The 26,672-nt window shown below is 46.1% G+C and overlaps 2 protein-coding genes and 1 long non-coding RNA gene across 10 annotated transcripts in view; 1 reads left to right on the top strand and 2 right to left on the bottom strand.

The window, feature by feature from the left end:
- Positions 1-837: 837 nt before the first annotated feature.
- On the bottom strand, positions 838-16,338 carry SMARCE1 (SWI/SNF related, matrix associated, actin dependent regulator of chromatin, subfamily e, member 1). Of its 7 annotated transcripts, none has more exons than XM_064636217.1 (11): positions 16,231-16,336; positions 15,487-15,537; positions 14,911-14,954; positions 11,940-12,044; positions 9,597-9,677; positions 8,347-8,478; positions 6,654-6,825; positions 4,838-5,010; positions 3,750-3,851; positions 3,039-3,249; positions 838-2,321 (listed from the first exon to the last, which is right to left on the bottom strand). In XM_064636217.1, exons 2-11 carry the CDS (start codon positions 15,491-15,493, stop codon positions 2,110-2,112), a joined length of 1,239 nt encoding a protein of 412 aa, XP_064492287.1. In that variant the 5' UTR covers positions 15,494-15,537; positions 16,231-16,336; the 3' UTR covers positions 838-2,109. The 7 variants fall into 7 exon arrangements, with proteins under 7 accessions (XP_064492287.1, XP_064492291.1, XP_064492288.1 ...); XM_064636221.1 differs by lacking the exon at positions 11,940-12,044 and adding an exon at positions 13,429-13,514 and having other exon boundaries at positions 16,231-16,334; XM_064636218.1 differs by lacking the exon at positions 16,231-16,336 and adding an exon at positions 15,689-16,036.
- Positions 16,339-16,501: 163 nt separating this feature from the next.
- Positions 16,502-26,672, top strand: part of LOC135402772 (uncharacterized) — a 149,087-nt gene continuing 138,916 nt past the window's right edge. Inside the window, exon 1 of the long non-coding RNA XR_010425219.1 lies at positions 16,502-17,866. This is a non-coding gene — a long non-coding RNA (uncharacterized LOC135402772). The remainder of the gene's footprint in view (positions 17,867-26,672) is intronic.
- On the bottom strand, positions 18,886-25,530 carry KRT222 (keratin 222). 2 transcript variants are annotated; one of them, XM_064636225.1, is made up of 6 exons: positions 25,390-25,530; positions 23,697-23,825; positions 22,739-22,959; positions 22,366-22,442; positions 22,083-22,188; positions 18,886-20,753 (listed from the first exon to the last, which is right to left on the bottom strand). In XM_064636225.1, exons 1-6 carry the CDS (start codon positions 25,483-25,485, stop codon positions 20,540-20,542), a joined length of 843 nt encoding a protein of 280 aa, XP_064492295.1. In that variant the 5' UTR covers positions 25,486-25,530; the 3' UTR covers positions 18,886-20,539. The 2 variants fall into 2 exon arrangements, with proteins under 2 accessions (XP_064492295.1, XP_064492296.1); XM_064636226.1 differs by having other exon boundaries at positions 25,308-25,422.

Raw genomic sequence — 26,672 nt, 5'->3', positions numbered from 1 at the left:
GCAAATCGAAGAAAACAACTCCCTTGCAAGATGCAGGGGTTTGGGGTTTGCCTCTTTGCTTCCCTGCCAGTCCCCTGGGGTGTGAGGGACTCGCCAGCCCTCAGCACCCTGTGTGGGATGGCTGCGCCCACCCACCGGCCAGAGCGCCCAGGAAAGAGCTCCTCCAGTGAGCCCAACAGCAAAGCATGAGGCCTCTTCCTCCTGGGAGAGTTCTTGGCCCTGCTGAGGACCTGCAGGTAGGCACAGGGGCCATCAGAGCTCCAGGTGGCTGCTCTGAGGCAGGGCTGGTGCAGGAGCACAGCAGAGGAGCCGGGTTTCTGCCGAGGCCGGTCCCTCTCCTGCACCAGGTCCCTGATGCTCCAGCCCCTCGTGGGCACCTCTGCCAGGCACCACAGGGCTGGCCAGTGCTCCAACACTGCCCACGGGCGTTTGTTCAGGTTCTCATGTGCTCGGAGAAGTTATTTCACCCGTGAAGATGACACCTACTCCACTCCCCCAGGGACACACCCTGAGCTGCACACGCCCGTCTTTGCCAATAATGAGTTATTTACATACACCTTGGGAATTTGGAGCAGATGAAAAGCACCTCCCCCCCCCGCCTGCAGAACCCAGGGCTGCTGCAGATAAAAGCTGTTGCACAACAAGGGTTTGCAGCACCTCAGGTGTGGAGTCTCACCTGAGCCCTGTGGGGGTCGGCCCCCAGTCCAGGCAGCAGCTGGTATCTGTAAGAAATCAAATCCCATGTGTTTATTCTCCTCTGGCTTGAGATGGAGAACAGATGATGAAAGCTCTGAACCAAACACTGGCATTACCTTAAAAGACAAGAACAGACCACTGTGAGTTTTAAAAAAAAACAAACGTTGAATTTTATTATTTTTAGACCATTTAAAAAAAAAGACCAAAAGGATTTAAAAAACACCATCTCATAGACCCACTGCTCTGAAAAAAACACATCGATTCATTGAAGCATCACGTGTTCTCTCAGTTGTAAAGTCAAAAAGTTGCCTGGAGCTTTTGTTGCAATTAAATGTATTTTTTTTTTTTTTAGGGCTTTTGCTTATATAGGGCAAATTGTGGCCTTTTCTTGTAGTTCCCAGAGGTTCTGAAAGCTCATGACAAGCAAAACTACTATTTTTTACCATTTGTGCCGTATCAGTGACTGTCTGCTCAGAGAACATGTGCGTGTTTAAACGCTCTCCTGCTCTGTACTGTGCCAGGGCTCTGGCTGAGGCCACACCAGGGTCTCTTGGTAGCAAAAAAAGGAGTTAATTGGTAAAGAAAAGCAAAGGCTTGCTGAAAGGAATCCTGCACCACAGGAAAATAATCCCTGAAGATGTGTCATTTACTGCAAGACTACACTGAGTCCTTTGGAGCTGGATCTCCTGACACGCTGCACGCAGACCACGAGCAAGTTTCCATCACTGTAGAGCAGCTCCTCTAGAAAAACAACTAAGTTACACCGAAAAACCCCTAAACCCCACCTTTCAGCCTCATTCCAGAGCTGCTCCTGAGGACTGAAAGCCTTCTTTCAAAGCAAAGACCAGGGCAGCTGCAGCAGAACTTGCCCTGGGCTGGCACAGAGCGCAGCAGCGGTGGGACACAGCGGACTGCTGGATGAGGAGAGGCTCCAGGTGACATCAGGCCTTTGCTCCAAAGTAACATCAGCTTTAAATGCCTCAGTTGTGCAGACAAGTCAGGGCTGCAGCCTGGGTGAGACACACCTGCAGCTCACTGCTGCCACACAGGGACAGGAAGGGCCTTTGGAAAAACTGCCAGTCACTGTGGCCGTGGAACGAGAGGGAAGAGAGAAGGCCTGATTTCTCACCTAAAACCAAAACTAAACCCAAATCTGTCTTTCCAGGGAAGAATTCCAAGTGATATAAGCCCCTCTCCACACTGCACCAGCCGTGCCTAGACACATGAGGTTCCTTTTCTGCCTGCTGCAGGACACCCTGTACCTCTACAGGGCCCCTCACATCGCTACACTGGTAACCTGACGTGCCATCAACCCCGGGGGATCCTTTGGAGACAAGTGACAGAGGCAGGGAAGGTACAACAGCCGCGGAGCACGTTCTGAGATCACACAGTACTTCATTACAGACACAGTGGTTATTCCTTCTTGTCGCCCTCCTCGGCCGTGGGGTCTGCGGGCGGCTCCTCCACGGTCGCGCTGTTGCTCTCCGAGCCCGTGTTGCTGTCGCTGGTCCCCTCCTCGGCCGTGCTGTCCACGCCCTCCTGCCCGCTCTCCTTGTCCTCGGGGGTGGAGGTCCCCTCCTCACCGTTCTGCTGGTTCTCCGCGCTCTCCTCCGCGTGAGGCTCCTCTGGAACAACACATTTCTCAGTGTCACTCGCGTGCCAGTGCGTTTGTTTGGGTTGTGCAATTAGGATTTAGCTGTAATAAATCCGAGTGTTCCACAGCAGTTATGCCACTCGGAACGTGCAGTGACAGGCACAGCTGAGGGACCTCAGCGCTGAGGATGCACGTGGTCCTGCTACAGCATCCTGATGTCACCCACAGCTGCCTGACCTCAGAATTCCAGCCATAGGAAAGCCATGTGCCTTGTTAAACCAGAAACACTGGAATTCAAACTCCTTGGTCCCCTTTCCTTATGCTCCTGCTGTTGCAGCAGTGACTCACGGAGGTTCCAGCCACTGAGACCCCTGAATCCAGCAGCATTTCCTACTGCCATTGTCCAGAGCACAAAGCAGCTGGAAAATCCACCTGAGAGCAGCTGTTCCATCCTCCTTGCTAGACATGGATACTGGGACAACAAAACAATCCCAGTTGCTCCCAGTAAACCAATGTCTAACTTTGGTTTAGAGAGCATTTTTTTCCCTTGGGTACATCACACACAAAGCATGGCAGGGGGCTCTGTGTGTTCTTATCCCCTCCCCTCCTAAACTGAGTAACTGAGTAAGAAAGCAAACGCCTGTGTTCACCAGGACGCAGTGAATTGTTCTCCTGGCTGAGCTGAGCCTCCTCAGGGACCCTCTGAGATCCTGGTAGGATTCCCCAGCAGGTGTTCAGGTGCAGTTACCTGTCTCCATTGGAGTGCTCTCCTCTTCCTTCTTCTCCTCCCCCTTGCTGGCTGCCTGCTCCTCCTCAGCTGCCAGGTTGTTCTGACTGCGCTCAGCTTGCTCAGCTGCTTCCTTTTCCCTTTCCTCCTGCCTCTTGCGAGCCTGTTCCTCAGCCTGGGCAATCTCAGCTGCAATTTTTTCCATATCCACTTCCACCTTCAGGCTGCATAACTAGCAGTTAAAAAAAAAAAGACAAAAGCTCTTTTACCACCTCAGGCTGAAATACAAAACATCAGGAAACCCCAGTGATGAGTTCAGTGTTTCTGTGTGCAACATAATTTTGATTTGACGAAGTTTATATGAAAATCTTCAGTCACTAGGGAGATACAGGCATATTAACAAAAATAAAGGGGCAGGGGATAAATAAACAACGTAGAGCTTGTTATTTGAACACAGCCAAGGAGAAGAGTGTGTCCTCCACAGTGGCTTCACCTTCCTTCAGGTGCTCCTTCTCAGGCCCAGCCTGGAGGAACTCTTAAACTGTACTGGCCCCATGTCACCACTAAAGGTCACTGAAGGAGCAGGAAATCGTCCTGTGCTTTGTACCACCCACCCCAGGGCACTGCCTCAGCAGCTGGGTCCTTACACACAACTAAACACAGGACTGACGCACTTGTACCAGAGGGGAACCAGCAGCTTCCTCAGAGTAAGTGAAGGAAAGTGAATCGTACCCTTTTAAGCTCGTTGTTGAAGGACTCTGTGCTTTCCAAAAACTTCCTCTTCTTTTCCTGGTGACGCTCCTCAATTTGCAGCAGCTCAGCTTCGAGTTTACGCTGGAAGTGAAATAAATGGCAAGAACTTCACTGTGCAGTCGCCTGAGAACCGGGTAAAGCTACAGCTGTGCACAAAAATATTTGTATGGGTTTATTTTTAAATATTGCTCTAGTACATAAACATCCTTCTGCCTGCCTTGATCTGACAGCCGACAGCTCAGAAGTTCATACTGAAAAGTATGAACAGTAAATGGGCCCATGCAGCAGTTCAGGCATATTGTAAATGAAGCTTCCAGCATCAGATGTGCACATTTTCTTTCCTGTTCTGCACCCCTCAGGTCTGGATATACACAGCCCACAGGTAGAGACACACTCCCACATCAATTATATTCTCATAACACAGACCACAATTCAAAGGAAAGAAGGGAAACCACCCCCTCCACCCTCCAAATAACCTGTTAATTAAAAAACCCAACACATCTCTATCTAATCCTCGTCTCTCTTCACCCACACGCACACTGACCATGCTGACAGGGTTCTTTTGGTAACATGAGTGTTTGGAAAATACAGGCATGTGCCCAGTCAAAGCTGGGTGAAACATGTAGGTGTGACCTCACCAGATTTCCTTGTATGAGTTTAACTTTCAATCAGAAATGTTACAATAGGGACAATTTACTGCAAAAAGAAATCGTTACAAACAAGGTAATGAGTTGTCAGGTACCTGAAATCACAACTCCACCTATTACCCAGCAGACTTTTGCTGTAATAATACAGAGGGCTGTATGTCATAATGTAAAGCTATGGAGTTAATACCTAGGGTATCCTACAGAACAAAGTGCAGTTTAACATGATCCTCAGTAACAAAACAGCCCAGGTGGTGAAGTCTCACATCCTGCAGCTCCCAAGCAAACCCAGGGATTAGCTCTTGGAGCGCACAGAACATGACACCCAGCAAGAACAGTCATGTAAGCGATCAAATGATCCGAGACCTGGAGTCCAGCCCAACACCATCAGGTTTTAGCTGCATCCACGTCCTTTCTCTTTACCTGATGAACCATTAAGGACTGAACCTGGCGTTTCAGGACTTGCATCCTGGCCGTGGTGACCACGGAGCGGACGTCGGGCACCACGCTCTCGCTGAGGATCTCGCTGATGAGCCGGTGGTTGCGCTGGAACCGCGCCGTGGCCGTGTGCTTCATGGAGAACCCATCGTCGTAGTCTGCAACAGAGCCCGGGGGGAACTGCTTCAGTGCCACACAGGGAAGGAACTGCTTCAGTGCCACATGGAGGGAACTGCTTCAGTGCCACAGGGAGCCCCGAGGCTGGCACCGTACCCACACTGCCGCTCACTGAAACCCCAGCGTGGTGTTGGCACGTCCCAGAGAGCACAGGAACACACACGGAGCACCAGGGAATGGGACAGCATTTCCCTGGCACAGCTCTCACAGCCCATCTCACACGCATCTCCCACAGCTGGAACTGGCACTGACCTAGTTACTGACTGCCTTGCTTTCCACATCTCCACAGTAAGAGGGGATATTAATACACCGAATAAAAGAACCATCCCTGACTAATCACGTCAGCAGAGCAAAACCCAGCGCAAAAGGCAAGCAGGACAGTGACTCCTCTGTAAACAACCTTTGTAGCACAGATCAAAACCACTCACTTTTTGAAACACTGAGGACTGAAAGCATGAAGCAGTGACACGTTTACACATCACTGAAAATTCAGAGGAATGTATTAACAGTATTCTATTTATTCTATTCTATCTATTTATTAGTAAATGCATTTCTCTAAAGAGGAATCCATTCAGCAACAAGTATGAATTATATCCCAGAACAATGTCACATAGGGAAGTCCAGAAGCTGAATTAACTTTACATCAAATATTCCTAATGGAGATGACCTTCTGACTATTCACAGAAATTTTAAGGAGAAGCCTAACACCATGCCAGGAGATACCACCAGAGAAGAGAACTAGTTGAATCAAAGTTTCTGTCCCCTTTGTTTCAAAGTGTTATGTTCAATTTCTCATTGAGGTATCTGTTTAAACAAAGCAGAAAGAGATAATGGCTGGTTCTGCCCAAGTTCACCTGGTCCAGGCAGCACAGAACAGAATCTCAAGTCCCCAGGTTCCAGCCAGCCCAACACTAAATGTATTTACTTCAGTGTTGCAATTACCTCACACAGGGGAAAGTGCTGTTTGCCATAAGGTTTATCTCAGAGGTGTGCTTTTACGAGGGGGAAGGAAAAAAAAAAAAAGGGTGTAACTGAGTACATTTTTCACCCTCAGGTTTCAACAAGTATTTCGTGATGAATTTAAAAGCAGCCATGAGGTGTGTGAGGCTGACTTTTCCCACTGGGTGGGGTGCATTTCCTTGCAGTCAAATAAACTTTCAGAATTTTCTCATCAACTTGTCAGCAGCAAGGGCACCTCACTCCCTAAACAATCTCAAATGACAGTTGCTGAACACATTGAAAGTTCAGGTGCTCTTAATCACACCTGAACTCTGCCTGTCAGACTTATGTGCTTCTGGTAATAAAAGCACAACATTCCATCCAAGCTGGATTAAATCAGGCATCTAAGCCTTTTCTAGTGCATGGGCTAAAGCTGTAAGCAGACTGATTTGGTTTGAACTGTAAGCATTACTTCACACTTAATTAAGAAGGGCTGGAATAACTTCTGCCACGGGTGCCACCTTATTTTTGGGAACAAAGTCAGCTTTGTTACGGAGTAAAATGCGATAATCGGTATCAAAGGCACCAGAGCAGAAAGGCAGCCACATGAGGTGCTGGGGAAGGTGTGTGGGGGTGGTTTTGTGTCTCTCTGCTGCTGGTCCTGCACTGAGCCTGTCCCGCTTACCGTCGGGGTCCTCGGCGGGCTGGATGCTCATGTAGGGCTCCCCCTTCTCCATGCGCGACTGCCTCTGCCGGCTCTCCTCCTCCAGCGCGGCCTCGGCGCGGCTCTTGGCGTTGATGTAGGCCAGGTAGGCAGGGGAGTTGTGGTAGGCCTTCATGGACTCGTTGTACTCGATCTGAAACGTGACCAACACGGTTTGATGGCACCACCGGGCGACCCCCGGCCCGACACCACCCGTGTAACTCACGGGGCCGCCCCGGCTCGTCTGCCCGACACACCGGGGACCAGGTTCTCTCAGGCTTTCTCTTTTACAAGTTAGAACTCCTTCCACAGTCCGTTTGTGTTTTAAAAACACAGCTGGGCCTTTAGGTCCATTTCAGTTTTACTAACCCGAAAAGTGTCTCACGACAGCTTTTTTTTCTGAGACTGCAAATTCAAAACACCTCAGAACAAGGTGATCGACATTTATGATCAAGCTCTGGTTAAGATATAATTAGCAAACATAAAACATTCTCAATAATTCTCTGGAGTTCTAACTAGATCTGTGATTCTGATTTCTTCTCTTTCCTTATTCCAGCATGTCATGAACCAGTTTTCAAAATCACTTACGATTTGTCCCTTCTTTGGCCCATCCCTGCACTGGGATGACACAGAGAGCTGCAGCCAGACTCCTGTCTCCTTCTGCAGCAGGATGGCAGCACTATCTTCACCTTCTTTGAAATACCTTCTCCCTTTGAATTGCTTTCTTTAATCTCACTTTTAGGATTTTTTATAGTGATTTAAGGTATTTCCAATGAAAAAGGAGATATAATCTACGATATTGTTAAAGGTACCTAAAAGTCTTGTTTTCTTTATGATGAGGACCAGAATCCTCCTGCCTGGGCACTGCACAAATAGAAACCAGCTGGCCCCTGCCCCAAGGAGCTTACAATCTAAACAGCATTACCAAGGTAAAAGATAGAATTCCTGCATTTTTTCTTTCAGCTACGAGCACCCAGTTTGCAGTACTTCTCTACTGCCTTGGAATAGAACCAGCTGAGATTTGACCAGGTGTCCACAGCCCCAGATGCCTGCCAGGTGTAAACACAGCACATCAGCTGGACAGTTCTCCCCTTTGTACCTGAGAACCACAAGAACAGCCTTGTACAGGTGCTCAGCACTTACCAACCTAGACACGAGGAGCTGTCATCTCTTGTCATTAAGATCAATAAAACCAAAACAAAAGCACAAGAAAACCCTACAGGTGGTAGCATTTTCTATTAAGAAACAAGACACTAATGCCACAGTGTGGAGTTCCACCAGGTTACACCAGGAAAACCAAACCCCACGTGACTGGAAGTCTCTTATGAACAGCAGTAGTTGCAGAGCACCAGTTTTGAAAGAGGATTTTGGTGTTGAGACAATCTTTTCAATACTGATGTTGTACAATCAAATCCATTCATTAAACAGTTAAAATCGACACTCAATTATAAATACTTCATTTTGAATTAGGTCTAAAAACTGACCAGTCACAGTTGATGCACAGTTATTTAAAAAAAAATCTAAGAGACGTGTCAGGACAAACTTCCACTTAAGTTACATACAGGGCTCTCGTGAATGCCTCAAACACCCCTGCATGGGGAAGATGAATTTTTCTTCTCAGACCAGTTCCTAGAAGAATCAGCTGTAATAAACATCCCAGATTTCTTCCATTTACCTTTTCAGCTTCATATTCATTCAAATACTCTTGCTTCTCTTCATCAGTGAGATCTCGCCACATTCCTCCAATAATCTTGCCAATTTCCCATAACTTCAAATCAGGATTGGACGCCTTCACTTGGTCCCAGACCTTAACAGAAACAGCTGGAGCTTTACTAATGATATCTAAATACTTCCAAATTAAACATTTTATATTGTCATCTCAGTGTTCTTTCTGGAATCACCATGAAAAACAGGATTAAGTTAGGAATGAGTCTGGCTAAACTATCTGGATTATTTTCTGGGGCAGGAAGTCAGTAGGAAGCCAGCTACTGAACCAGGCAATTGCTGAGTGGCTTTGGTCTCATGGGAATATTGCCTTTAACCCTCTCAATTCTCTTCTTAAATGCACATCGCTGCATCTCGGGGAAAAAAAATGCTACTGAGTAAACACATCCAGCAGTAGATTATGACAAAGAGACTGAGCTTTTCAGATCAGAATGTAACATTTCACAATATTTCAGTCTTGCTGATCAATCTGAGTTCCAACAAGTTCTGACTCCACCAAAAAGGTTTCTAACTTTATAGGGAAAAAAAAAAAAGGAGAGCTGCCAGTGTAATTTCTTGCTGCACCACTTGACTTTTTTTTTATTTTATTTTTTTTGTGTGTGTGTTGATGTTTTTTGGCCTAAGACAGACAGGCTGGTAAAGATACTTTACCAGAAGTGGAAGAAATTCCTTCTGGCTCACCCGCTTCAGCCAGGCTGCCATGCCCTCCCCATGCCCCATCAGACTCCAGACTCCACAAGAGTCTCTCTCCTATTTCTGTCCCACAGTTCACAGAATAGCGAAGCGAACGTTGCCACGGGCTAGGGTGGTGAAGGAGAACATGCAAAGTCCACTCATTGCTACTCTTCAGTCCAGCTACAGCACTGCACCAAGCCCAGAAAACGCAAGGAATACTTCCTTTATATAAAAAAGTTCTGTCAGTAAGTCACAGGAACTCCTGAATGTGGCGGGGTGGATCCTTGTCAGCAGACAGTGGTAGGAATTAGCATTTTAGCAATTTTTCCCCCCAAGAAATTGGCAACTGTGTGACCAGACTACTGCTGCCTTTGTTCTGCAGGGCAGACTCTGGACTTTACATCCCCTTAAGAGAGCGCAGGCTGTTAGGAGTCAACGTTTAGAAGCTGAAACTAAGATCATAGCAATTAATTGTTAGCACAAACGAACACTGACTTTATTACTGACGGACACGGCAATACCCACCTTCCGGCTGTACCGCATGTAGGGCATCAGGGGCTTGTCTGGGGGTTTGGGGGGCTTGGGAATGGTAATACCAGAGGAAGCCTATAAAAGAACCGGATAAATCCATTCGTTAACGGGGTTGCTGGACAGTTCCCACACGCTCCAGTGTCGGAAAACACTCGCTCTTGTGCATTCACACACCCCCACCACGAGAAGCAAACAACACCACCAACAAAAAAAATGACCCAGTCTGTGAACAGGCACTAACTAGAGAGCTGGTCCTCACAGCAGTGATTTCCAACGTGAGTTTGCCCTTTCCTCTGTGAGTTTACAGAGCAGTAACTAGATAAAGCCTCTAAAGGGCTCCGTGTTCTTAAAACTGAACTACACAGCTTAGGAGCTGCCACGGAGACACCAATCCCAGCAGGCTGGCTTTTCTCACTTCTGATGAGCAATTTATTTTATCTGTTTCCATAAATTTAACGTGGCTACTGCACAGGTGAAAAAAGATATGGAGAAAGTTTAAAAGCATTAAGTTAGAGATGTACCAAATAATTTTAGCAGTTGCCTGCAAAATTCGTCAGTGGTAATTTGGAGCCAATTAACAGACTCATATGATAAAAAGAAAACAACCCTATGCAGCCGAACTGTAAATGTGTGCTCTATTTGTAGCCAAGCTGTAATTAATTGTCCCAATTAGCCTGTAACATGCTCCTGTGCTCTGTCTTCCCTTGGCTTTGACGCTGTCGGGCACTGCTGGCACTACACAAAAGGACACTGAGCACCAACTGCTGCTGGAAAGCTGCTGCCTCCCCTCATGTCCCCTCAATGCACAGAACACCCCACAGGGTTTCCTCCTAGAACAGTGCAGTGCCATCACAGCCCCTGCCAACTGCAGGGTCTGAAACCCTCCACTCTTCCAGCACTTCCAGTTCTGTTATATTAAGTGGGTGCATTTAAATAAAAATATGAAAGGTTCAAGACCTTTCAGGACTGTGGCCCATAGATCAATACTTGTGTGCAGCCCCAGAAGGCCTGTGTTCAACATTCAGTTTTCAAATTTTAACTCCCCGACAGTTTTTCTGTTTTGCTGAATTTATGGAGCTCTATGAACAATGCATACAGAACTGTGTATAAATAATGTGCATGAGGTATATGCATCACCAAAATGTATACATAGATACACATACAGATGGGTTGGAAAAACATTAACGGAAACTGTTTAATGCTTTTAAATTAAGAGGGGTTTAAAGACACCATCCATATACTGGGATATGCATGGCAGAGCAGGCTGTGTATGTTTGTGACATACAGAAACAATGGAAGTTCTCAGACAAAACCTGACTTATTCTTGTGTAAGGAAATAGTGTCCGTTCAGTCAATTCCAGCTTGTAGGGGAAGGTCCTTTCTGCAAATGCTTTAACAAATAGAGTGAACTTCATATGTGAAGTTTGAAAGAAGGTTTATATGAGAGGCATAAAAGGAGTACACTTCATTGAAAGCACCATGCATTTGGTCCTTGAGAAATCTCCGTATCACTTGATCAGATGTTTTAAGGTACAAATCTTACATGAAAAAAACCTTAAAGTTTTGAGATATTAAAAAAAAAACCTCAGGGATTTGCTCTATTTCTGTTGTGTTATGAAAATGTTACATTTCCCCAGTCTATTTTTGTTTCCTAACTCCATCCAACTCTCAGCACTTCATCCGTGTTTGAAATGAAGCTGTCACCTCCCTCATCACTTGCCTCCTTCTCACTTTGTTTACTCCATGAAAAATGAATGTAACATCCATTTCCCACACACTGACACATATAAGAGCTGAAAGGATTCTGTTTTATTATCACCACACTTTTGTTGAAAAAATAATGACTGAACTTGGGACTGTGCAGTTATTACCAGTCTAAGCCTGGAAAGAATAATAAAGGCTTGCACCCCTCATATGGCTCAACAGGATGATGCAACAACTATCAACGATCTCCAGTTTGCAAAACGCTCTTCCTTATTTTTGTGCCAATGAACCTCAACAGAATGAGCAGTTCCCTCCCTCCAACAATCCGTACCCAGCTACAGAACTCTCCCCTACGCATGCAGCGGTCACTGAAGACCACAAAGTCTGTCTTTTTTGGAGTTCTGCACCACAAACCATCACCAGTTCGCCCTGATGAGTAGAAGCTCATTTTCCTGCAAAAGGTTTCAGAGTGAAGGGGAAGGGGGGGAGGGTGGGGAATAAGAATCAGAAGTAAGTTGTTTTTTTTTTTAATAAAGAAGTGGCAGCAGCCAAGACTCCGAAGAACCTAACCCTAAAGCCATTTCTGGTCAATTCCTGGTGTTTGCTGGAGGATGTAATAGTTGATTCTCCTACCGTGACCCGGCTGTTGGTGCCCGGGTTCCCTCCCAGCCTGTAGTTGTTGTAGGCCAGATGGCTGTATGGATTGTATCCCACAAACCCTGGGGTGCTGGGCATTTGCTGATGGAAACAAATGAGACAAAAACACGAATGAGAAATGAGCTCAAACGAGGAAAACACAGAAATGAAAATGAACTGCAATATGGCATGCAAAAGCAACCAGAATTCAAACAAGCAATGAGGTGTAGCAGTCGGTGTCTTCCCAACACACACAACTTACTCCAGTACAAACCTAGTAAGGAAACAGGACTTTTAAGCAAATGTGTCACTGCAAATTTCTGTCTGAAGTCGGTGATTTTATTTCTATTAACTGCGTAGCTTATTTAAACAAGCATTCTGCAAATCCAGCTCATTGCTAATAAAATTTTCCAACATAAGCCACCAAGGAATTCAGAAGACTCTTATATCCGAAGGGTGAAGGTTACAGGATGACACAGCACCCAGTGATGGGGCAGAAATCCCCTGTATCCACATTTACACCAATGAAAATCCCTGCCTGATTTTCTTCCCAGCATTCTGCCTTCCCAACAAACGTGGAGGGGGGCGGAAATCTCTCAAAGCACCATCTGTGCCCCACTGCCAGTGGCTGAAGACAATTCCCAGAGACATCCCTCTGTTACAAGGCAGACTGAGGAACTCTAGTTCTGCAAAAAGATCTACAGGTTAGAAACTACAAACTAGTCTGAACAGACCACCCAATCCAAGACAATTCAGAAGTTAATCAATACATCTTCATTCATTCGTGAAAGTGGATCAATTTGTTCTCACCTCAGTCATGTAGAGAAAAATCTGAGTTCTTTACCTTCCTCCCTCAATAATCTAAGGACACTCAAGTGTCACTGGGTTCCCTATATTCCCCTCCTCGCTTAAATTTCTACCTTCTTCTGTTATCCCCCACTTCCCAATCAAATTCTGTTGGAAAAAATGGATCAGCTATTTAACAGTGACCGTGATTAAATCCTGACTGTCGTGGCCCTATCACTCCATTAGGATTCATGAGAGCCTGGAGTGGTTTTAGACATTTAAGCACCATCCCCTCAGTGTCCCTCTCTCCAGTAGCCCCAGTAAACATTCCTACAGTCTTTCCCCAGGATTTGCTGGCCAGACCTGTTCTAGACCACAGTTATAAAAATCCTACAAATTGGTTCAGGACTCCAAGAACCAAAGTATGACACACACAGACACTGAACAGAAGTGCCCTAGGAGCTGACTATGATAACTCTGAAGGTTTCAGGTAAAGGCAGACTTGCTGCAGGATTTTATTTCTTAACATACAAGTGCAGAGGAAAATTATCCTTTAACAGTCAGCCTTCAACAGAGATTATTGCCAAGCTTTTTAACTCAGTCACAGCAGCTGCCATGTGCTCATCTGTATGCCTGGGCTCATGACATACACACTCACTGCTTCATAAGACACCATTTTACTGTAGTTTTTTTGTATTACCATAACAGGTTTTGAATATGTTGAACTACACCTCTTCAATAAAACCAGGTGACAATTGTAATCTCCGTCTGCTTAATTCTTTATTTCTGCAAGACAGGATTTAAATGTTACCAGGGAACTACCTTGCAACACATGGAGACTTTTTATTTCAGCTACAGTACTGGGACTTTGTTCACTGTAGCACCTGGAACTGGCTGTGGAAGAACAAGCAAGGTTATTTGGCTGCTTTATGACTTGCATTAACAGAGCACAGACCATCACCTGAAGGACTGCATAAAACATAATATAAATAGAAGAAAAGCTGCTTGTTAGACAGGCAATGCACATCACTGGCTGCAGTTCTGACACGTGTTTCATGCACCCCTTCTGAAGGGCTGTACCACAGCAAACATCAACAGTTTAACATCTGTATCCATGCTGCATCCCAAAGGAATCCCATGTGTGTGCACAGCTCCCCATGCAGGAATCCAGGGCTCAGGGTGGGTCCATGGTGTTCCTCCTAACCCTGGCACAGAGCTATTTCGCTGGGTGCAAAATGAAAACTCTGAACAAACTATGCAAACCAAGTTTTATTTGTGTAAATTTATGAAAACATAACTTGTATCTATGCACTATACCATTTTCAAGCCTCTTTACTCGCAAAGTACAGCACAATAAATTTGAAGGATCACTTTCCATCTAATTCTCACCCTGCAGAGATCAAGGACACACTGTTGGGTAACAGTTTTCCAATCTTCTTAAGTTAAAAAAAAAAAAAATCACTATAGCATCTTTGCTCATTCTTCTGTACAGAGGATTTATCATAAAATCCAAACTATTCAGAAATGTGACCAAAGAGGAGCATTTGCTTTCAAAGAGTTCCCTGGTACTGCAGCACCTCTGTACATCCAGGAATGTCACTGGACAGGACTCAAAGCTCCCATTCATGTTTTCCTCAGTGTGATTCCACACCACTTTACTAGAAAGTAAAATACTTCCCATGTCCTGGACTCCAAAATACCAGCGATTTCAAGGAGTGCAAGACTGGCATCAGGAGTGTTTCACTGCTCTGACCCAATATAACAGGATTTTGCATATTCCCACATTCCACTGAAATGCAGCTCAGGACAACAGAAACATTAAAAAAAAAAAAAGCACTGTCTGCCCATGATTTGGGCACAGGCTCAGAGGGAAGTTTTAGAATTAAATATGTCAGTTGGCTCTTAACTACTCCAGCACTGCTGCAACCCCCTGTGAATCATTTCAGACAAGTGACTGCTCACAGAAAATTCAGTGTCTGCAAGATCCAGCCTCAAAGGTGAAACAAATTTATTCAGCTCCTCTTTCACAAAGTGCTTAAAAAAGAATGAGATTAATTTAAGCAATTCATATCACATTAATTAGTGCTGTGTTTCTGATACAGGAAGGTGATGCAACTCCATAATTATTGCTCTGGGAAGTTACTAAAGGCTCTGTGTTAATGAGAAAAATCACTATACTTACGGTTGCAGGAGCTGGGGTGGGAGGTGGGGCATAGGATGGCCTTTCTGTTAAGATAGAAATGTAAGCACATTTTTTTTTCTTGAAAATCTGAACGAATTCTCTATAAGGCATCTGTTGTGGCCAACATTTTTAAAGCAATTTACCAAAATAAGACAGAAATTCTACTCTGAAAGACTTTGCATTTTGCCACTGAAAAGTGAAAAACAACACAAGAGAAAGAAAAAGAAAGAAAAAATGAAGCCCCCCCTTTGCTCTAAATCCCAGCCTTTTATTCAGGCAGAAGACTGGAGAATCTGTGTGTGCATTTATATGCACACTAATTACAGGGAGGGAGAGCAAAAATGCAGTCAAACAGGATTTAGAAGCTGTGATATCTGGATTTCCTATGAAAACTATATGCCAGGAATCAGCCACAGCACAATTTAGGGCCAAGAGTTTGGTCAGGAATCTCTGCACTTCCTATATTTCCTTTTAATGCCTGGAACAATGGGATTGTCTCACAAACAGGTTCTCCTGAACCGGATCTTTAATTCATCAAGTTAAAGGAAGAAAAATCTGAAAAAAAAAAAAACTTACTTGACATTTTGATAGTCAAATTTTCAGCCACCTGACATTATATTTGTACTTCTGCAAGACAAAAGAAGATCACGCCAGTGAGTGCTGTGCCTCTGCTCCCCCAGATCTTTGAAGCTTCAATTATTATCGTTACCACTGATTCCCAAGGAATTTGCCAATTTTGGAATAAGGACAAAAGGGCATTTATAAGCTTAGGTGTTACCTCTTTGAAAAACTAATGGACTTTCCAAGGAATCCGGCCTTAAACAGCTGTGCAAGAACACGCCGGCTTAGGTCATCTTCATACTAAAGGTTTTAAGCAAGTATATTTTTTTCCCACTAAGGAATAAAAAGCACACACCCCATTATTTTACACTGACTCCTTCAGAAATCTGGTATTAATGCATAATCGACCAAATCACGTATCTGGGCACATAAATAACCACCGAGCCCGGCAGCCGCGGCCTCACAGGTAGCGTTTAACCTTCCAGCAGCGAGGTTTTACACCAGAATGTTAAAAAAACCCGCTGTAACGTGGTATTTCTTATGGCTTTCCTCGTCAAATAACGCCCCAGAGCCGCGGCCGGGCTGGCACTCGGGGAGTTCGCGCCCAGCCCGAGCGGGCCCGAAGCGGCCGCGGGAGCCCCTCGGCCTCCCCGCCCGGCCCCGAAGGCTCCGCCGGGCCCCGCAGCCCCCGTTTTTCCCCCCGGGAGGGCCCGTCCCCCCCGCGGCCCCGCTCGGCCCGGCCAGGCCCTCCCGACTCACCCGCGGCCGCGCTCCCTTTGTTCCCACGGCCCGGGGCGGCGGCGGCGCCTGCGCGCTGCGCTCCGCACTTTCGACACAGCCCCGCCGGGGGGGACCCTCCCCGCTCACAACGGCGGGGCCGCCTCGGCCGCTCCGCTCCCACCGGAGCCCCCCGCGCGGGGCCGGCCCCCCCTGCGCCCTCCGGAGGGCGGGCGGCGGCGGGAGGATGCCGTGGCGAATCTGCGGGACGCCGTCGGGGTGCTCCGCGTGGGGCGGCCCCGCCCGCCATCACCGGCACGGAGGCGGCGCCTCACCGGGCGCGGGGGTGTCACGGGGGGTCCCGAGGCGTCCCGGAGCCGCAGTGCCCAGCGCTGGGCTCGTCCCCCTTTCCCGGTGCGGGTGCCCTGAGCGATGGCTCCCGGTGGCGAATCTGCGGGGCGGGGGCTGCGGGCGCCTCGCGCCTCCTGCGCTCCGGCGCCTTTCTCCCCTCGCGGGAGCGCGCGCGGCCCCCGAGGCGCTTCTTGGCGCCTTTTTTTCCCCCCTCACGACGAGCGCGCGCTTCCCCTGAGGCGCCTCGGGCTGCCCTGAGGGAAACGCTGCGGGGTCGGGTCCGAGCCCGGATAAATCCCCGAAAAATCCCCGAAAAGGCAGCGGTGGAGGCGGGTGAACCCTCTGTGTGCTCAGTGCGGTGCCAAAACGGCGGCGATTGAGCAGGGCAGGACGAGCCCTGAGGGCAGCGGGAACGTGTCCGTGACAGGGCGAGCGGGAGAAGGCCACAGGAAGGGGATGGAGCGAGGGATGGCTGGGACAGGCAGCGATGTGGACCCTGGGTTATAAATACACGATATATGGTGATTGTGAACTAAATCAGCCTGACCAACTCCAAACACTCTGCTGCTGAATCACACGGGGTCGTAAAATACCCAGTGGTCTGGGAGCAGTGGAATTGTCCACAGTTCCTTGCAGAAATCAGCAAAGGTACCACACACAGAGGTAAAAACTAGAAGTAACAAACCCGGTAAACCCTGTGGCTCTGAGGGGGTGAGGAGGATTCAGACCCCAGCATTCAGCACAGGAGCCTTTTACACTGGAAATTGTCCAAGTGACTGAATGAAATACGACAACTTCGGCAGTGGAAATTGAAAGCCTGATGTCGAAAGTTTTACTTTTAAATTGAAGGTGTGACGCTGAAATTTAGTGTTTGTTATTGAAATGCTGTCACGTGGCCAGTGAGGTACATTCCCAGACATTCGTGAAGGAGGATCATGAATGAAGGTGGATTTGAAGGAAAGCCAAGGGGATGGGACATGCCTAACCCCAAAGGACGGCAGAAGGTGAAAAGAATTAAAACTAATTCAACATGATACCATGTTGCTTCAAGTTGGGGCCGTTTTCTCTGGATGCCTACAGTTGCATTAGGCCAGTTTGCTTTCATTCTTAAATAAACTTATTTTTATGGACAAATAGAGACAAGAGCTCTGCCCTCCTCTGCTCAGACCATGCTGTCTGTGCCCACAATGGACATTTGTTGACCTGTGACTTCAATTTGATATTGAAAGAAAGTCAGAATTGAAAAGATTCCTCAGCCAGCCACAAACACTCAGCAAGCCACTCTAGTCCACCAGCTTCACTGAGGCAGGCTGTTTGTAAAGAAAAGGTGAGAAAATAATTGTTAAGAGGTGAAAAATAACCTGGTTTTCCCCCCTGCTTTCATGAATTCATCTCTAGTTTATTAATAATAGTTTTGTTGATAGTGCAAGCTGCATTTAATGTTGTTATAAATTTCCACAGCTTACTGAAATATTTATTATGGTGTTCATTTACTGACACTCACATTCCGTGCCAATAGTTCTGAATAATTATATGTTTTCAAAGCCACTGATGTGTTCCTCAGTTTGTTTTATTCCTTTTTTTCCTTTTTTTTGGGGGGGGGGTTCTTTGCCTGAATTCCATGTTGTGATAGTAAAGGTTTGCCTGTGTACACTTTTTAATATCCTGTACAGTATGTGAGTAGTTTTACTGATTTAATGGAGCTGTTTATACTGCACTGTGCTCACTAGGGGGGATGTAAAAACTTATTCTTACCCAACTGTTTTAATTACCAGCAGTTTCATAAGCTCTGGAAGGAGGACAGACGTTCACTGGGAAGTAGGTTGAGACAATGAAACCCGTTTTTAACATCAGCTCTTTGCAGGTGCTCATTGGCAGAGGCTCAGCTGATCTATGTTTAATTAGCAGCAGAGAAATGAAGAATTCTGCGCTGTAGTATCAAGCTTCAGTTTTATATTTTTTAACTCAGCTTTAAAATGGCCTGAAATGAGGCTGAGACGTTATTGTATGACAGTTTTGATGCCCACGTGGAGTTCACACTGCCACTCATGGAGGTTCAAGTAGTTTATGAACAAAAGTGAGTTGTTTTCATATGAGGAGATGGAATTTTTAGATAATGCAACAGACAGATATGTACTGAAAGGGGAGAAAACACAGAAAACACCCACATGTTATGGTAAAGATTCTGAGGGAATTTGTGTGTTTCTAATTGCAGAGGAGATCTTAGAAACACTTGATTACAGTGCTACAGATTTTCCTATCTACAGCTTTTCTTCTGCATTTCTCTTTCACTCCTTTCCTTTTAATATGCACACATTGGCACACACAAAATATGCACGGGCAAACTCCATTTTAATACTTTTTTATTGGAGTACTATAATTTACTTTGGTAAGTCGGTATCCCTGTTTAAAGTGCCTTAAAGCAATTAAAACTTAGTTTAAATTCAAGTATTGTAAAATGTACAGAGTCTAAGCACAAAAAAAAAAGCTGCATAGTGGAAATACTGGAGCAGGTTGATACATTCAGGATGCCAAGTACTCAAGAGGTAACAACACCAGCTCGGGATTCGGGTTAAGGAGAATTAGCCAGCTTGATACAGTACAGACAGGACGGGGCAATATCGATGCATTGTTACCATGAGCAAATGATAGAAGCATAAATGAACTCTGGAGGAATCTGTAGTCCCAGTTTTGTACACATGCCATAGGTAATAAGGCAGATACTGACAGTGAACTCAATCCTCCACGTGCTGCTGTGATCCAGCAAATCCGGGTTTGCAGACTCTGAGCCCCTGCAATCCCGGCGTTCCGGTGGGAACTGAGATCAGATCCTCGTCAGAACCATCACAGACAATCATTCCTGTCTCGGTACAGTCTGGTTGGGTCTGTGATTGTCCCGGAGCGTCACAGAGGAGCACGGCTGGTCCTCCGTGGGCACAGAGCCTGCTGGGCTCTGTGTTCACCCACGGCCACTCCCAGCAGGACTGGGGGGTTCCTAAGGGGGCTGGTTCAATTGGACTTGGAATTTGTAGCCCTTTTTTTTTTGCCCAGTTAATTTGAAGGAATAGCAGTTGTACCCTGGTGTAACGGCGACTTGTCACATGTCCTAGGTCAGGAGAGTCCCTTAAGGTTTGTCAGAAGAGGAATTTGTTGAAGATATTTTAACGCACGCTGTCACAACAAACAAAATTAACAGAACACCGGCATTAAAATGGTTGGTTGGCTCCTCACATTTGAACAATCAGAGGGTAATTTCACTTGGCCTGGCTGAGAGAGTTGTAGTACAGCTGTGTGCAGACACATAAGAGAATGATTGATTTTTCAGGGGAAATCACTGCTTCAAAACCAGGGGAGTGATACGGCTAAAATGTTGCTGGATTGTAACAACACTTTTAAAAATGGGTTTATAAGGATGCAAGGGAAAGATATTTTTGCTCAGTTGTTGCCTAAAAAAATGAATTTAAAAATACCAACCACTTTTAAAAGAAAATTGTTAATAGTTCATGTATTTTAAGAGCATCTTTGTATGTAAGTTTTGCTGTTAGAAAGTGTTATTTTAAAATATATTTCTAGAATTATGACAGATGTGATATAAATTATTGCAAGGATTCCCCAGTCGTTATATATATGCAATATTGAATATGTAAGAGAGTGAAATATGCATTTCTCATTTCCAGAAAGAGAAGACAAGTTCTCCTTTACAAAGGCAGATATGTCAAACTATAAAGTTAATTTTTGTCCTATTTGGTGAAATTCTACAAAACAACAACAATGAGAAAATGAAAGGGCTGCACCCAGAGTATAAAACCAGTAGAAGTCAGGTTTCCTGGACTCTGAACTCCCTTGCTCTTCTCCCTAATTTTAGAGGACTTGTATGGTTTTATGGTGTTAATCCAAGTGCCTGGCGAGGTGTGGTTGTAGCAGACAGCGGCTGTGGGAGTCCATCCACAGTTTATTTCCAGAGCCTGTTGGAGGTGCTCTCTGGGGGAGTGGGCTGAGGTTAAGGCTTGATGGAGGGGATGCTGCAGGATCTCCTCATCACCAGCCTGACTTCAATGTCGGGGAGAGTTTTCTTTTTGGTGTGCAGACACCCCTCGTCCGTGGCTGCCAGGTGGAGGTCGAAGCGCAGGGAGACCGACTTTTTCCTTAGGCGAGGGTTGTCCTTAAAGAAAGAACCTTCCCATTCCTTAATGACTTCATCCACTTTTTCTGTCCTGAAACAACAAAGCAGGTGTATTTATGATTTTTCAGGCAATATAAGTTATCTGTTTTCAGGACTGCTTTCAAAACAGGGAGAAATTGCATAATAAAGTGTCAAATTATTTAAGACAGTAGTGAGACAATTGAAGCTTTCTTTTTTTCATAAGTTCATTCTCCAGAACAGCTAAATAAAGGGTGAGGGTTCATTATACTCTTGTTTTTGTACTTTTAGGTAGACATGGCTACGAAACCACTGCTCCAAACACATCGGGCAATTTGTTTCCGAGGAGAAAGCCTGGAATCCAGGCTCAAAAAACTTTGCAAGAAGTCTCAGTACTGTGGTGGGCAGGCCAGAATTCCTGCATCTGAAAGCATAGGGAGGAGAAAATCTAGTTCAGATCCAAACCTCAGAATGTAGAGCTACGTTACATTAAAGAAGAAAAAAAAGGGCAGGAGAAAAATAGGGGGAAAGCCATCTGATTGAGGAATATTTAGGGGCCCAAAGCCTGCTGATTTAATTCTCTGTGTGTGTGTGAGGATCCAGATCAGACAGTTGGGCTCTGAGGCCTCACCCTGATGAGTTAAATGGCCCCACGCAGATCTGAGTGACTGTGAGTGACCAACAAAGCTCATGTATGAGAATACATGGCAGGTGTGGGGTGTGCACAGTGGACCTGGTGATGGCATTAATTTTTAATCCAAGTTCCTACACTTTTTCAGCCTCCAGTTCCAGTTCAGTGCTAGGGATGTGGTCCACTACAGTGTGTTTGAAGGTAGCCTTAAATTAGTCCACAAAAAAGCTTAAGGAGCAGCAGAAAAAAATAAAATGAGACAATCCAGCACTATTAAAGTAATTTCAGGTGAATAACACATCCTAACAGACTTTCACATGCCTACTTGGGAGCCAGGTTCTCCCTCCCTTGTTTGGGGGAACGTAGGAGTTTCCAAGGAGCAAGTTGGAGCAGCTGAGCCTGAATTTATGTGCATAAATAGGCCCCAGAGGGACTTCCCAAACGTGGTCTGGGCTCTTTGCTTTCAGCCTTAGCGAGATGAATTATTCATAGTTTCATTCTTAACAGAAATAGAAATTACAAATCAGAAGCACCATCCTGGTATTATTTGCTTATGAAGCCAAGGCTAATAAAAAGGATTTTCAAATGTAATGTACTGTTAAGCCCTGCCACTCAGTGCACCTTCAGGAGCTGCCACTGCTGTTCTGGAGCTCCTGGGCTCTCGTGGGCGTGGTAAAACAGGTACCAAATAACGGAAACTCAAAGCTGCTGGCACATAACCCCCACCATTTACTTCCAATTGTTATTCTCTGAAACTCCTGTTTATCTTACTGTACAGTGCCATGAGCTTCAGCACTTTCCTTCATGATATTTCCATCTAGGATTGCTTGTTTTGTCATCAGTTCCACCTTCTCTGGTTCGTGCTTCTTTACACCATCTGCAAGGGAAAATGCAGGTACACTGAGCCTGAGACAGGGCACAGGCAGGACAAGGACCCGGAGGTGTTTTTCCTCCTGCTGTACTGGAAAAGGTGCTTTTGTAATATCCAGGAATTTGTAGTTGGGAACCTCCTTTAGGGCCGAAATCCCCCAAGGGGAAGGTGTCTGACACTCACCTGGAGGCAGCATAAAGGTGATCTTGCTAGTGCTGGGCTTTTTGTCATCCTTCTGGGCAGGTATCGAGCAACGGAACCTGCAAACATAGAAATGGTTACAGGCTCCCAGTAATATTGAATTGCTTTAATCCCAAACTGGTCCTGTGAACAGCTGTGACTCACTGGGTGCAGTGAGCTGCTCCCTGCTCAGCTGTGACACACTGAGCACCACTGACTGTGCAATCAGGGAAGCTTTCTTACAGATACCATTTCTAGGGATTTTATACTTTAATTTTTTAGTGATTGGTTCATGCACTTACAATTCTGAGCATTTAAATGCGACGCTCAGAAGTGGAAGATGTACTTTAGAGCTTTTTCTCCAAGCAGTGAGTACCTGCTCTCTTCTTGCTCCAGCAGGCTGCGATACGTCGCTATCTCCTCCTCCAGCTTCATCCTCGTGTTCAGGAGAATTTCATGCTCTCGAAGCTGTTTCTCAATTCCCCTTCTCACTTCCAGCAGCTCTTTCTCCAAACATTCAATCTCACCTTCTAAATTCTGCAGCTGCATGTGGTACTGCTGCTCTGTGGCCCGCAACGAACGCTCCAAACCCTTTTCCTGTGAAATTTAAGTCGTATTTTAAGATTTGGAAAAGCATGTGCATAAAGATGTTATGTGTGGTTTCATTAACAAACTGTGTAGTATTACATCAGTTCTTTTAAGATTCATTAAAAACAGGAGTAAAGCTTTCAAGGTAATACTTTGGCTGAGAAATTTTTGAGTAAACTCTGTGATAATTTAAACCAGGATGAAACTGTAGCCCCCTCTTGCACAGCAATCCCCTGCCTTGAGTTTACAGATCTCCAATTTTACTTGTACAGTTAAATGATGTCCAGCTCAGTGCTGTATGAACACTGTCTGTGTGTTCCTGGAGCTTTTCTGTAGTGCCAGAATCAAACTCCTGACTATATTTTATGACATATTTTATCATGAATGAATTGATAACTTTGGTCCACACGTTCAGTGGGAGTTATAAACCTGCTGTGGATTGGTTAGGCAGAGTGACCAGGAGCTTGGTGAGGGAGCATCATGCAAATATATGTTTGGCAGGTGTGAAAACAGGACAACACACGTGTATTGAGTGGCAGATCCTGCACCAGAACATGAGCTGGGTTACTGTGAGTGGGTGAGGGCTCTGGGAGGAGCTGGAGTCCCCCAAAGCTGGCTGCTCCTGCGTGCTGGATTTCTGCTGTGTGGTGGCTGTGACTGTCACAGAAACTGACTGTGGGGTGATTTCCATCAAGGATGATACTTCTTTTCTCCAGGAGAGTTCAAGTCTCGTTTCTGGCTCTTACCACGGCGTGGAGAGACTCGATTTCGACCTGCATGTGGTGCCACTGCCGCCTGGCCTCGCACAGTTCTGCCCTGGCTGCCTTTAGTGCTTCTGCATCTTTGTCCATTCTTTTACTTGCACCTTCTTCTGCCTACAGGGGACATACAAAAGATAACAGTATTAAAAATATTCAAATAACGAAAATAGGTAGACATAAAAACACCTAGTTGGAATTTTTGTTAGAGTTGTATAAATGTGCGAAAGCTTGAAGTGAGGAGTTAGTGTTTTCTGTGCTGTGGAGAGGAGAAGCCCTTATCCTGCTGTATTTAATGGGAAGAGGTTGCCCACATCTCTGTCCCTGGCATCTTTGTCCTAGAGGAATTCCAATACAAATTACCCAATTGTACTGAGACCTTCCTCACCTCTGGAGCTTAGAGGAAGTGCAGGCGGTTCAAGTTTCCAGGTTTGAATAGGGTGCTTTAGGTTTAATGTATTTTTTTATGTTGTTGGGGTTTTTTCCCTTTTATTGTATCAAAAGTAGGGTATTAAGCAAGTATGGGGTCATTTTAGATTTGGGTTCATCTTTGATTTGATAGTATGTTCCTGCACATAACTTCCAGAATGATTGTTTGACTTATGGAAGTTATTTTTCACTTTTGACCCTGAGTTCCCCTGCAAGTGGTGAAGATGCCATAAGCCCTTGAACAGCACCTGCTCTTTTGCATATTTTACTGCTTTGTGCAGGTTCTTACAATGACATCAATTAAAAGAAAAGAAACTCTCTAATTCGGATCCTATGAACCAAGGAAAACAAGTTCTTTTTCCCCCTGTCCATACTGACATATTGCAATTTTACCAGGCCATCGTTTCGGTGAAAAATCTGTGTTTGGCTCATCCACAAGTGAACCCCCAACGCTCTTTGCTTCCCTGTTCTCACCTGGGTACTGCAGAATTTGTGTGACAGGATCAAACCAGTGAGCACTGCCTGCTTGGTGCCAACACCAAGATAAACTTGCCTTCCCTGCCGGGGGTGCAGCTGGTGGATCAGCCAGGCTGCAGCAGATCTGGCCTGTCCTTAACACAAACCTCCAGGATTCCTGCAACACCTGACTACAAGGGGACACAGCACCTGATTCCCCTGAATTTCTTCACGTTTGATGGCCCAGCATTGTTTTGCCATTTGGTTTCTGTTGGGTTTAGGGCTGTTTGTGTCTGAATCCCCAACAGCAGCACTGTGTGTTGGTAACATTCAGTTGGGCTGTATGAGAGAACAACATATTTGCTGAAGAGCAGAAATAGTTCCTGCAAAGATGCAGTTTTCTTTACTAGAGGTGCTAAAGATGGCAAAGCTTGCTGTATATAAATGGATTCTCTTCAGGATTCTCTTTTCCTCTGGGATAACTACATGGAGCTAGAGGTTACCGTGTTAAAGCCTATGTCATCATCCCTTAAATCCCAGCAATAGCCCTGCTGCAGGGACAGAAACGCATCCCGACGGATTACACAGCATTCGTTCCGTGTGAATCCATACCCGAGACAAAACCTACTTCCGAATCTTCTAGTTCACATCTTACTGCGGTAAAATCCAAATCCCTTCCCCGAAAATCTGCTGCATCGAAAGGAATTACTGTACCTCACAGAGGCTGCGGGAGGAACTGTACGGCCAGGGAATGGCTCCGTACTCTGCAAGGTGTGTGGCTGTGAGGAGGCATTACCTGCGTCCTTGCTGAGCTGACGGTCTTTATCTGATTTCGGGTGATGTGCGATTCATACTTTGCCCTGATCTCTCGGCGGAGCCGGGCCGGCTCCATCCTCCTCCTCCTCCTCCTCCCATCCTCCCCGGCTCCCGGCTGCTCTGCCGGCGGCGCGGGGATGCGGCCGCGGGGCCGTTAAAGCGGCAGCGGCCCATTTCGGGGAGCGATGGGGGGTCAGAGCCTGCCAACCCGGCCTGGCTGCAGCTTAATACAGCAAAGGATGCCGCTGAAACAGCGATTCCTAAATTATGTGCCGAAATGAGGATATCGATGTCTTTCTGTTTTAGTTACGCTGTAACCGTGGGGGTTTATAACCTCAGAAATGGGAGGGTAAGAGGTACACACAGCGAAGGGCAAAATTGCAGCTGCCCAGCATGAGGTGCGCTGGCAGGGGCAGGGAAGGGCAGAGCCTCCAGCAGCACAGCTGGATTGCTGGCAGTGCCGCTGGCAGGTGCCTCCACCACCGCCGGGACTGGCACAGAATTCCCATCCCTGAAGGTGTTTGGGAATCAGCGAGGGAAAGCCTCAGCTGTCTGACCTGACCCAGTGTTGAGGACTGTCCCGTTTTGGAAAAGAGCTGAGCTCCTGGACATCCTCACACCCAACTCTGCAGTGGGTTTATGGGCAGGAACACACAAGGAGGGAGAGGAACCAGCACTACTGGTGAACAGTACTGATATGGTGAGGGCTTTGGCTGCTCTTCTGCACAGGGCAAAGTTCTGGTGAATGAACACTTCAGGCACCTCACTGCTGTCAGAAAACGAGTCTGGGTCATCTCCGAAGGTGTTTCAGTACCTTCGGTGCCTGTTCTCGAGGTGTTTAGTACACACAGCATGCAGAATGTGTGGGGTTCTTACCCCTTTCCAGACAGCTCCCAGGCAGGTCCAGCACAGGTTGTCTGCTGTGCTGTGCTTTCTGCAAGTGATTCTGCATTTCCTGGCTCACTGGAGCACTGGATGATCTTGTCTGCTAAGAATGGCTCTTGCCTGTTTCAGTTTTACCTCTTACCTATTTCAGTTTTTTCTGTGTTGCACCATGTCAGATATGCAGTAAAAAATTTCAGATTTCAATAAAAAAATAAATTTATCAGAGGGAATGAATTTTAGGCTCTAAATAAGAGTATACATCAGTGAATGATAAAACAGGCAGTGAACTTTTACAAGACACTTGTCTTTTTAGAAGTCAAAGTATTGTACCAACTAAAAGCCTCCTGGTGTGCAGGAGGCATCCCTGTTCTTGGCTCT

The sequence above is a fragment of the Pseudopipra pipra genome, chromosome 26 (assembly GCF_036250125.1).
Source record: "Pseudopipra pipra isolate bDixPip1 chromosome 26, bDixPip1.hap1, whole genome shotgun sequence".
Classification (NCBI taxonomy): domain Eukaryota; kingdom Metazoa; phylum Chordata; class Aves; order Passeriformes; family Pipridae; genus Pseudopipra; species Pseudopipra pipra.
The sequence above is the reverse complement of the archived record's forward strand: the minus strand, read 5'-3'. Positions and strand labels throughout refer to the sequence as shown.